Source organism: Mchenga conophoros, linkage group LG8 (assembly GCF_057382185.1).
Source record: "Mchenga conophoros isolate Kocher_MC1m ecotype Shallow Benthic linkage group LG8, M_conophoros_male_GT1.1, whole genome shotgun sequence".
NCBI lineage: Eukaryota > Metazoa > Chordata > Actinopteri > Cichliformes > Cichlidae > Mchenga > Mchenga conophoros.
The window spans coordinates 16,837,617-16,850,793 of record NC_140533.1 but is presented as its reverse complement, the minus strand read 5'-3'; the positions used below and the strand labels follow the sequence as shown (position 1 = coordinate 16,850,793).

The following is a 13,177-nucleotide window of genomic DNA, read 5'->3' as shown; positions in this document are numbered from 1 at the left end:
AAACAGATAATTTGATAGGACATGACTACACATACATACACACTCATAGTGATGACTTTGACTGCATTAAAACTTCCACAAACCCATACTCCAACAGACAGACGCCCATAGGGATTAAATAAGTACTGAAACAAGAGAGGGACTGAGTACCTCAGGTCGGAGCAGAGAAGGTCGGAGAAGTTGTTGCGTCTACCAGAGGGACAGAAAAGTGGTGAATGGAAATAAAAAACAAGCAAAATGGAAGTATTTCAGCGCTGTCCCTCAGAAATGTGTACATCTATATTAGAAACATAAAATCGATAGCTGATGCCCTGCCATTCAGCTTCTCTAGAAAGCTCAGGATCCAATGTATGTATATGCTTTCATTTGATGTTATCTGTCAGATTGTAGGAACATGGGGATGAGGTTTTATCAAGCAGCGGATATAACTTCTGAACTCAATTTAAGCTGAAATTGAGTTTGAAAATGCATGCACTGCACAAGTGACTGGATGACTCTTTATAGGAAGGCTAGACCGATGACATGTATTTAACAATGGGGACGTGGCAGAAATGTCCAGGATGTCTAAAGAGCCAACTTTTTGGAATCTTAAAAGAGTGGGTAAAGTTTTTAAACATATATTTAACTTCAAGATTTCCATGTACTGTAGTGGCCTTTTTAAATTATATTTTATAAAGCCAGTTACATGCACTGTGTACTGTAAATGCTCTTTCTTCTTGATAGCATCAAACAGAAAAAAAGATGGAAAGCAAACCAGGGCATAAATGTAAGTGAAAGCGTGCAGACATGCAACGACAGCATGCACACCCAAGACACCTACCTCATGTTGTCCATATCCACGCCTACAAGATCAAAGAGAGCAAAAGTGAGCCTAATATTACCAAGAAAACACACTGCCTGGGCTATAGCTCTGTCTTAACATACATGTCAGTGCTTTGATGAGAATCTTTTTTTCCTGTAAAGGAAATTTTTAAATAATAAAAAAAAAAAATAGATGAGGCTTACTGGAAATATTTCACAGTGAGTGTAAATTAACCCAGTTTCCAGGAAGGAAGCAAGAAGATGAGATGCGTCTAAGTGATTGTATGAGATTTTGTGTACGTTGAGAAAAATGGATAATGGACGACGACTTTGTAAGAGAGAAAGAGAAACACAGCCAAATGAAATAGAAGCCATTGTGTCATCCACGTCTATTGTTGTTGTATCTTTGCAAATACTGTGATTAGAGATTTACGAATGCAATTTCACATCTCATTTGCAACTCATATGAAGTCATTCTGCTGTTGAGAATACTGTTAATGGTGTATGTCAATATTAACCAAAGAAGTAATAATCATATTTCAGTAAATGTGTAAATTTCAACTAGTTTAGCAACTGAGTACATGGGTACTTATTCTCAAGATCAGCAAAGACTTGTGCATGGAAACACACAGGGAAGCATATACTGCAGGTGATACTGTGGTGGCCCATGCAGTGCTGTGAAAAAATATCTGCACCCTATTTGATTTCTTAGTTTTTTGTGTGTCACAAAGATAACCTGAGTGAATACAAAATGCTGTTTTTAAATAGTGATTTCATTCACAATGGAAAATGCATGATTCTAATGATTCAATTACAGCAAGTCTCCCAGGTCTTGAAGCAGCTAAGCAGCTCCAATCATGACACTACCATCACCATGTTTGACTGTTGGTGTGATGTTCTTTTTATGAAACGCAGTGTTAGCTTTGTGCCAGATGTAACAGGACCCAAACCTTCCAAAAAGCTCAGGTTTTGTCTCGCAAGTCCACAAAATATCACCTTAAAAGTCTTGGGCAGTGTTGGGGAGTGACGGAATACATGTACCGACATTACGTATTTAAAATACAAAATATGATACAGTTACCATTTTAAAAGGGGATACTTAGAATACAGTTACTTTGTTGAAATAAATGGATTACACGGCTGTCTTTTCCTGTTTCATAAGTTAGGATATCCCTTCTCTAATTCTGGTAAATCCACACATTGCTGGAAACCCAAACAAAACACAAAATAAGAGGCTCTAATGTAAGCGTCCTGTTAATGTTGGTGCTGTCAGCTACAAAATGGACCTGAAGCCAACACAACAGAGCCGGGGCAGGAATGCATATGTTACTTGGAAATTCCGACACCACTTCTTATTTAAATAAGAAAGGAATGGGAGAAGTCTGAGAAGTCTTCAATGCAAAATCTGTTTGCCAGCAAACAAGCTGCTCTCAGAGTCAAAAGACTCCACCTCCAACCAAAAGAAACATCTGGAAGTAAGTTCTAACTAACGTTAGCCTACTGTAACTACCTTGTTTTAGTTGTGGGAGCTACCTGAGTTTTGTGACACTTCAGTAACTTTGATGGACTATTGCTGTTTGATTTATTACTATTACTGAAGGCTGCTACACTGAGCTATCATAGACTGCATACTGTTAGACTTGATGGATAGCATTAACAACCTGCTAGCTGCAAATAATCGTGTGCAGTTCTGAAAGCAGTCGATGAACTAACCTCAGCCAACGCCAGCTAACAATGTTAGCTCAGTGTCGAGTAGCCTTCAGTAAAAGTAATAAATCACACAGCAATAGTACATTCATGTAGTTGTAAAAAGCATGACAATATATCCAAGATATCCAAAGTATTCAGATTACGTTACTCACACTGAGTAATTTAACGGAATGCATTTTGGGGTATGTATTCTGTAATCTGTAGTGGAATACATTTTAAAAGTAACCTTGTCAATCATCCAGATGTGGGGAAGAGGTGAGCAACTAAAGAGTTAGATTAGCGTTTACTCCGGATTGCTGCACCACATGTGTTTGCTAGCTGTTTCCCTGTGCTAAGTTAAGCTAATCATCGACTAGCTCAACCATAGTGATATCCTTTTTTATGTAACTTTTCATACTTCTTTTTTTGTATCCCTACAATAACAAGTTCATATGATTTGACAGAAAAAAATAAACACTCAGAATGTCAACAAACATGCAATTAATTTTACTGTATATCTGACTGAATCCATCCAGCAGCTAAGTTGATTATGTATGCGCAACAGCTTAATGATGTTTACAGTACTGTGAAATTAATACTTGTTGCTATGAGAAAAATAAAATTAAAGACAGTATGACAAAGAGAGAGCAAGAAACACCAACTAAGAGAGAAGTAGATACATTGAAGGTAGCAGACACTTTAATAAGGGGAGGCAGGAAATGTGATTAAAAAGAAGGAGGGTGAAAAGCAAAAAAGAACAAATACAAAGAGAGAAATGAAGAAAAACAGTCAATAACCTGTCTGGTCTGTCTTAACTATGCTGCACAGACTGTACAGTCATGTGAAACAAAGGTAATGCTGGCAAAATGAAGACGTATCACACATCAACAAGCAGACTTTTGGAGGACACATCACATTCTCCTGTCTGCTCTTCAAGTGCAAACACATGCAGGCATCCACACAAATTGGTAAATCACTCGAGCATCTCATTAATTCATTTTAGAATTTCAGATGTGCCTCTTAAACACACACAGGCGCACGCCTTCCAGTGGGTATCAAAATGCGGCTAAAATACGAAGCTGAGGATGTCGGATGGGGCGGATTACCGCTGATGGGCGTATGAGCAGACAGGGTAAATGGGTGAGTGAATGGAAGGAGAGATGAAACGGATGGTTTGGGGTGATCTACGGGTTCAAAATGTAATGACCCTTTTCACAGTCACTGTATCTTAAAGTGTGCGTTTACTGTCTACGTTTGAGCTGGAATCAGAATATGCCTCCCACCATGTGTAGCATAATCTGTGTATGTCTGCGCATATTTCTGTGGAAGGATAAGTCTATTTTTCTTGCCCTTATTGCTCTGACAGACACATTATTAGGTCCTCTCGAGACAAAAAGGCACAGACGGCTATCTGATCTCCACCGTGCACACAAACATACACACATTTGACATGATTGACTCTCGCTCTCCATGTCCTCTCCACCTTGTCTCATAGCGTGTATGAGAAACAGGAGGGGAGAAATATTAGCTCTTAAAGAACAGACTCAGACTATGACACCCAATAACAGCCTCTTTTCTCTTTCTTCTTAGGGCTTTATACTCAATGTTTCTGTTTCACCCTCTATTTCTGCCTTCTGCACCTCTTCCTTCCTCACCTATTTGTCCTTTCATTACAGTCACATGTTATGTAGAAAATACCAGGTGTGGATGAGAAAGCTGGAAAGTGCCCCGGTGAGTTGCAAATATGGTTGCGAGTTCAGGGCCATTACAGATATTGTCTTAAACAATTTTCCTATTTGCATTATACTTATTCAGCACTTTAACAAAAGCTTCGAGCTGCAGTGCCAAAGTCGTTACATAGGTTTGATTTTATTATTTTGAGCCACAGCATCTTGTAAGGCCAACGTTTTTAAAAAAAATTAAAGCTGGTCAGGTAGTCGAAAATCTAAAAATGTAATGCCACTGGCTCAATTCCTCTGTAATTCCACAGAGCAAAACATCAAAACTACTTGAATTGCTAATCAGTGTTGAATATGTGAGCAGTGTTTTAGATGTCTGGAGTCGTGCTCAGTCGAGTTATTTTTATAATCAGAACAAAAACAGGTACGTTTTGTTACATTTTAGGCGATGCGATAATTCTTTATCAGGATCAGGAACGTGTGACATCATCATGATGGTGAAATTTGAATGTAGTGGTTAACACATTTGCCTTACAGCTGGGAGAGCTCTGCTTCAAAATCCGATGGTGACACAAATGAAATGTGCTTCTAGTGGTCTCAGGACCAGATAAATGGGATGGCATAAAGCTTCTTTTAGCTTCTCCGTTATTCACAAGAGGTGGATGGATCTGCGTATTTGATTTGGTAGATTTTTACACCAGGCACAACCCTCCTAGGAATTTGTGTCTGCTCCTAGTCTTAAATCGGGATCATTCATATGTTAGACGAACATGTTAACCGTCATATTATTGAGCCACTGCTTCAGGAAGCACATTCAGTATACAGTCTGAGACAAATCAACACGCATATCCTTTGGAGGTCATCGTGATTACTTCTTGAGAAATAAAGGAGCAGCTGAAAACACCTGACAACACTTTAGGTTTTTTTCTAGACGTATAGTCATGGATGAAAAATATTTCCAAAATGAAAGTAGACCTGGAAGTCGTGTTTATTACTACAACATCATTTAGAGTTACTTCTTAAATGTCACCTGGTCATGCTGTTAAAAAACAACAACTTTCTTTTAGTACAGCAAAAGAAAGTTTCTGTTTCAGAACTGGTTTCGAATATCTATTAGAGTATGATTTTTAAAATAATATAAAAAAAAAAATCTTCAGTGGTGAGTCATACTTTTGGATCTGCCATTATCCTACTGAGCTAACAGAGTCCTAAGTCTGTGACACTAATATTGCGGGAAAAGATGGAATAATTGTAAGAGTCTGGAGTGTTAAATTCACCCTGTGACAAATGAAACAGACTTTAAATGCACAAAACTCTAAATAGCTTAAAAGACCCCAGTAATACTAGTTTGAGTTTGTGAAAAAGGTGTCGTGTACACATCACAACATTACATATTTAAGTTTGTTCTTTGCAATATTCTGGTCTAATTCTCACTCATCACTCTGAGCCAACCTCATATCTACATAGAATTAAAGTCAACACCTTGTTTTTTGGGATTCACTTAAAAAAAGTGATGTAAGGTGGTTTCTCATGACTATGTTAAATAATTTCTAAGAAATTAACTGTTTTATTTTAAAATGTTAATCTTAATGAAAAGCTAAAGATAACTAGCCAAAACGCACGCAAAAAATGAGACTATTGTTGATTTAAAGAATTATCTTTGGGTGGATTAGTACATATTAGTCTTTTTTTTTTTTAAGTTGCTCGACTCATTACGCGAACATTGCTTGAAATACCTGTAAAACTGATTTATTTATTTATTTTTGACTAATATCTGTTGCTGCTTCAATATTTGCCACATTGACAGTGCTCAGTTTTGACCACGGACATGACTTTTTGGTTTCAACTCGGTACCTACATTCTCAAATCAAATTTTTAAATTGGTAAAAGAAAACAAGAATGGTAAACAAACTGAAATGAACATAATCAGAATCAGAATCAGAATACTTTATTGATCCCTGGGGGAAATTATTTTTTGTTACAGTGCTCCATTTTAAACCAACATTAAGACAAGACAGACAATACACTAACTAAGAATAGTACAATATATACATATATACACATACATACGTCACTCATAAATAAATAGTTGGAAAAGAAACATGTGTAGTTGTAGCAGTAACCAGTGTGTTAAGTGGATGCGTTGTACAGGGAGATGGCCACAGGCCATAATACACATCATATTTCTTTCTTTATTTTTAACGTGGCACTGCTATTTTGCAGTGACAACACAGCTGTGTGGCAGCTTGAGTTTGGCAAAGTGCAAAACGAGGGATCACTTCAATGTAGCCCAACACACATTGTGTTAAAAATAATGAAGGCTTACACCGAAGCATTACTATTTCCTTTGTCGTTTTCAGTGGCTATTTGCTGCTTCAGTGACACGGACACAGACCTGCGACTTTAAAATTACACCAGACTCTCAGTGGCTGTGTCTCACACCTGAGTTTTCAGGTAAATTATACATAATTGCCGAAAACAATACACTTTCTTAAAGGTGTTTGTTCTCCGGCAAAAGCGCACAATACGAACTGAAAGGCTGCAAACAAAATGTGTCTGTGAGACAATGAAGATATGCTGTGTGTGTGTATGTGTAAAGACACGCAGCAGACTGAGGGTGAGAGCTAATCTTGACATAAAACATTTCCAGCCCAGTCAGCTGAAACAGTAGCTCCTGCAACCCGTTTAATGCTGCTGTGTAGATGTGTGTGCATGTGTGTGTGTACATATTCAGGCTCTTGTGTGAATGTGTGATTGGGCCTTTGTTTTGGATGCACACAGCCTTTTATTAAATCAAATCTTGACAGTACAACACTCATAGCGGAATTATGTGCTGTGTGCTGGGAAGAAAAACGCACTGCTTAGAAACAAAAATGATGACAAAAAACCCAAACAAAAACAACCAAATTTGCAAACTCTGTTGCGACAGTACAGCACGAATCTACAGGAGGAAAGAGTTTGACATCTCACATCGTAAATCCTCTCATTGTGCAGAAATACGAGCATCAGGGTTTGTGATTCCCTTAGACTTGTTGAAACTGTCAGTGACTTGTGAAATCTGCAGCTGACAAAGCCAAAAAAAACCCGACAAAATTTGGTGTCACATCATAAGAGTCATAGACAGTCAACATTTTTCAGTTCCGTCCATGTCTTTCAATCACTTGTGTTAACTGCACAAAAGTGCATCCCTTGTGAATGGAAGGGAATGACCAAGTATTTACAACACACACTACTACACAGTTTTCAAACAATGCCACACAGCAGCATTTGGCATAAATTATTCAATTGATCTGTTTTTCTTGGCAACTTCTTCATGTGAGACTGCCCAGTTAGGTTTCACGATTCATTCTCCAAGAATGACTCACTCTTTCTTGCTTTAAAAAAAGTCATACTTGATTTAAGTTTGGCTAATTTCCCTTTCAAGATTATTTTCTTGGCCGGCGTTGCAATCGTATCACCATAGTCACGTCTAACTACATGCATTTGTCCTCCTGTATAACACATGGGAGCTCCTCCAATGTGTATTAACAGCCACTTTTGGACTTGAGTTTCTTTTTAGGGTAGGAGGACAAAGAGGGAAAGACATCTGTCAGTGGGGCTACTGATGAGCTTAGATTTTATTGATGTAACTAAAAAGATAAAAACCTCCTAGAGGTTTAGTTAAAAGCAGACATTGGTATCATGGCAACCCATGGTCATGAGCTGAAGCCATATCTTTGAGTTAGGAGAACACAAACTTGAACTGAAAATGGCTTTTTTTTTTTTCTCCGCATGGTGAAATGGTAGATGTGCAAGTGTCAAAGTCAAAGTGAGATTTGTAAGAGCTGTACTGGAAACAGTCAGGAGGTGCACAGGGATGCACATTTGTACAGCTTTATGATTACACCTCATCAGAATAAAAGAAAGTTGTACCCACTGAACTGGAGAATGAATACGATGACACATTGTGACACGTGCTATATGCTACTATGGTGATGTCGCTGGCTCTACCTGCTCCTTCCTTTCTTTCAGGCATAATTTTAACCTCAATTTTATTTGGGACTTTTGGCTGCTCACTTATTTCCCAGAGGATCATCACAGTGGATGGGTTCACACGTTTGATTTGGCACAGATTTTGTGCTGGGTGCTCTCCCTGACCCATTTATACAGCGCCAATTCACAACAACAATCACCTCAAGACGCTTCATACTGCTATATAAAGACTCTACAATATTCAAGCCGATGGATCCCAGGATGCAACGCACCTGGTAGCACTTTGATCATTGTTGTTCAAAAAGACTTGGAGCTAAACTCCTCTTGCTTGTCTTCCTAGGAAGCAGTTTTTTCTTTTTTACCTACCTCCACCACCTCCATTTCTTTTTTCTAAGTTTAATCTTATTCAATTTGTTTTTTGCTTTTTAACCCCACCATTACGTGTATGTTTCCTTTAATTTTTCAGCTGTGGAGTAAATTACAGGCCAATAAATGCCAGTATGCAAGCTTCTTAAAGCACAGCATTCCTCATATAAAGCAAGTGAATTATTGTGGTTTCTTTTTAATATGCTTCAAGACTTCAAGCACTGCACATGTGAATACTTCGACATAGTTTTCTGGCACATTTCCACCAAGACGAAGACAACTTGCAACTATGCTTTCATTGTCAGTCAGTATATATTCCATTTTGCACATGCCCATGGCACTTCTCGCTCCTCCCAGAGGCATTTTTTAAGGGAAATCATGCAGGAAACACATACACATGTGGGGTTTCTAACTTTGTTTCTGTTCCAGTTAAACTAATGTAAAGCAGTAGAGTGAAAACTATCTAGAACAAGTTCATCTGAGGACAGTTTTTAAGAGATTGCTGTTCAAGTATTAATGCGCTGAATAGCTTTATTTATGCCTGCAATTGAATATATCCTGTGTTCTCAAGTCATGTAAAAGTAATTTCAGATTTTCATAAAACAAAAATGTCTTGGAGCCTTTGGTAGCACCACATATTTTATTGAAAAAAAGAAATCTAATTTTTTCGGCCTTTTTTGTATTTTTCAATTTATTCACACATTAAGTACCCAGAGAAATCCGCCCTCGAGAAACCCTCTAGAAAATCTTTGTGAAAAATGTAGCAGATATTGTTAACAAAAACATCAAACCGCATGAATGTTTTAGATTTATTTTTTAGTTTGGCTGTTCACCCATCTGCATAAATCACAACTGTGTCCTTGAAAAAGAAAACAAGGCTCATGACCTTATAGGACATTAAAAGAGGCTGGGGCCACTATGGATGAGCAGACAACATGGGTCCAGAGGTAACAGAAAAGACGCAATTACCTAATGACATGAATCGACTTAAGGAATTAACGAGAGATGTGGAATGACAAAGAAAGCTGGGAATCAACCTGAGGAACTGAAGACAAATGAGTGTTTTTTTCCCGTTTAAACACAAACTATCAGCTAAATGAGAAAAACACACAAAAGAGATAAGAATGTGGCCACGATTTGAATTCCTTAAGTTGAAACAGTGTAAAAAGACCAACCCTGTCTCCTAAAAACCACGATCAAGAACAGGTAATTTGCAACAGCAAGTATAATAGTATTTTTAGGAACTTACTATTGCCATTGAGGTTTTTTAACAGCTGTTTTGGCTCTGGCAGTAATTTGTTAGGTTAGGGAACGTCTGACACAAGGGTTACCACAGCAGGCAGCTCCACATGTCTGATTTGGCAGATTTCTGTAACACCAGATGCCCTACCTGATCAACCAGGGATTTTTGCAAAAACCACTACACCAGTGGGGTCAAAATCATTTCAGATCATGGACCACATAACGCCTACTTTACCACACCAGAAACCTGCCCTTCTGTCTGTTTTAATGTAAGAAAAATATGTATCATGTCAACAGTAAATCTCAATTTTTGGAGAAATATTGCAATAGTAAAAATGAAAAAAATCTGTCAGCAGACTAATCAGGTTGAAGTTGTAGGAAAATGTGTAAAATCACAGAAAAAGTTCTTTTAGATCACTGACTGGCCTGTAATTATAAAACAGACATTTTTTATTATTTTTTGTCAAAATCTCCTATTTTATTTTACTTTATTTACTGTGAAAATTTCTTCATAGTACATAACTGTATTTTAATTGTTTAGCGATTAGTTGATTACTTTGGTGTTGCATGAATGACCATTATCGTTAGAAAAAGTTGTAAAACATATGAAAATCCTATTTAAAATCCAAAATGTGGGCCCTCAGTCACATCTTCTAAAGCTGTCCAGTTGGCTGGATTAGAGTCTTTGCCGGGCCAATTCTGGCCCCCTGGGCTTAATGTTTGACACCCCTGCACTACACTGTGGAGCCAACTTGACACACAACATGACAATACAGACAGTCTCCTTACATTATAGGAGCAGATGATACAGGAAGTTTATTCACAGAATTACCAGAGTCGACATCGCTGTCAATTTACTTGAAGCAAACAAGATAATTGCAAACACAGTCCAAACCCTCGAAACCACTGCCCCTTAGCAAGCCGGCAGCCTATTTTACATCCCGTCCTGTTTTGCAAGAACAGTTTGAATTTACATCGCCTTACCATCAAAAACAGACCCATTAGGCCGCCTACGTTAAAACCATGAACAGGTAAAATATAAAGTATACAGTCTCATTATAATAAAACGTCCGTCAGTGAAACTTTGGGTCGTGGCACAGATGCTACTTTGACACATACCACCCAGGTAAACATTGTTAGAGACAAACAGCATCTCCCCACCCCCATGCACCCTGATGGTAGCAGCCTCTCTCAGCAGGAGAATGAGCTCTCCTGCACTGAAAAAAATGCTCGGGGACAGTCTGAGGAAACAAGAGATAGATCTGGGTATTTATTTTAGTCTAACAATACCTCTGTAGCTACCTATGGGGCGGCAGATCATTAGAGGTTAGTGAAGCTAACTTCACTCATCCCCCAAAACCTTTCGTTTTTTCAGCTTTTTTTTTTTTTTACTTTTTGTGAAAAGTTATAGTAGTGTTTTTTTTTATTTATTTGCACTTTTTTCTTTTTGAAACATTTCTCTCCTGACATGGTGTCTCTTCTTTATATGTCATATTAGTAGCTTCTGTAATATCATCTTCTAATCCTGCTGTAAATCCTCTTTTTAATGGATGGCTGGACGCTACACTTCATTGAGGACATTTTTCTGATCACCTTATTAGAGCTGGAAGACTTTGGACTATTTTAAATCCTAAATAGTCCCTGTTTGTTTGCTTTAGGGATTTTCTTTTGATGGAGCCTAGAACTGGGAAGGTACTTCAGACTTAACAAGGAGACAGGAAGATGGTTTTAATATTGTGGCTGGGCTGTGCATATGAAACAACATTTTTAGGAGACTTGACAGAAAAGGATAAACAGTGCACCGCTCGAATTAATAGAAAAGATGGAAATATGGTTGCAGACAGCAGCCTACTGATAGGGCAAGACAGAAAATGTAATTGTACAGGGGAACAAAAAATGTCACAGTAAAGATGACAGCACTTTGTAACTGTGTAACAAAGAATAAATCAAATGGAAAAACTCAATGTGGCAGTAATTGCATCAATCAATAAGCATCACTGCTTGTTGCTCTGTAAGAGCATAAATACTGCAACAAAATTACCCATTTGAAGACAAAGAATCCCCGTCCGGCAAATATCAATCAAGGTTGTCGGAGTTAACAATGTTCTTCCTTGTCTGATTTTCTTTTTCACATCTGATACGTCTGTAATCAACTTGTTTCAAAGTTCAGAGGGAGCGTTGAAGCCGAGTCCAGCTTGTAATCAGTTTCTCATTACAGCAAGTGTCTGTCAACAACTATGTATCTCGTTAAATATCAGTGTGTGAAAAACACAGACTCCTGCTGACCGAGCATAACTTTTGTTGACATTTATGTAATTGGCTTTACCTGAAAAATATACTTCACAAGTTTTGTTTCAATAACGCCCATCAGCGAGAATTTTAACCTTCTTTTTTGTTCATAGCAAGAACTTTCAGCTGAGAGAAAAATGATTTTTCTTTTGCCCGTAGAGTTTACAGTATATGCGGCAAAGTTCTTTTTCTGATGGTGTTGAAGTTGAACATCCGTTCCCTGACAGCTTTATGGTCGACTCTGCAGCAGTGTGAAGAAATTCCAGAAAAGGAAAGGCTAGAGCATTGTTGACTGAGAGGGGAATCGCTTCTCAAGCTCTTCAACGATGGAGTTCATGTTAGGGTTGGGCTGAATCTGTGGAGGTGGAGGATCTTCTCCTCCTCCTCCTTCTTTACCACTGTCTCCCCCTTCTCCCCCTCCAGCTGGTAGCACATCCAAGGAATCGAGAGAATCCAGGGAATCCATGGAGGCCCGGCTCTTCCTTACCTTTTTTAGCGGAATCTGCTTCTGATCTATCTGGCTAAACATGTTGGCCACAGACTTCTCAATATCTGCTATGTTTTGGATGTTCTTTAAGATTCCCTTCAGCTCTTTTCGGGGAGGTTCGGGTTCCACTGGTAGGGGCGGCGGTGGTGGTCGGAGGGACACAGGCCGCAGAGCAGGCACCTCTGAGAGTGACGGGAGGACAAACATGGATGGATGGTGGACTGAGGGTGACACTGGGGGAGGGAGAGGCGGAGGCGGTGGCGGTGTAGGGGGTGGAGGAGCCTGTTTTTCTATATGGTTACACTTTATGGATGAAGCTGGAGAGCCAGGAGGTTGGGAAGGAGGATGACATGGAGGAGGAGATGAGGGGGGAGGAGGAGGTGGAGGAGGAGGAGCAGAGGTTTGAGGGTGCGGTGGTGGCGGTGGAGGTGTTGAAGGAGGATCGGGAATAAACTCTAAGTGGACCTGAAGTCTGTCTTCTGAACCCTGATTTCCTGTTAAATTTGCCCCAAAGCGCCGCAGCACTGGAGGAGTTGGCTTATGACTTGGCGGAGGGGTCCCTCCGTCACTCTGAGTGACGATGATACTTGGGGGTCCCTCTGTATTCTGAGGATTCTGGACACTCTGGGTGGGGGCATGCTTGTAATGCTGA

General features: G+C 39.1%; 1 protein-coding gene across 1 annotated transcript in view; it reads right to left on the bottom strand.

Annotated features, from left to right (window-relative positions):
* LOC146568505 (protocadherin-15-like) overlaps positions 1 to 13,177 on the bottom strand; it is a 235,777-nt gene that overhangs the window by 14,244 nt on the left and 208,356 nt on the right. The window contains exons 35-36 of the mRNA XM_085284578.1: positions 821 to 842; positions 151 to 189 (exon numbers count right to left, since the gene is read on the bottom strand). Coding sequence (XP_085140704.1) covers positions 151 to 189; positions 821 to 842 — 61 coding nt within the window. The remainder of the gene's footprint in view (positions 1 to 150; positions 190 to 820; positions 843 to 13,177) is intronic.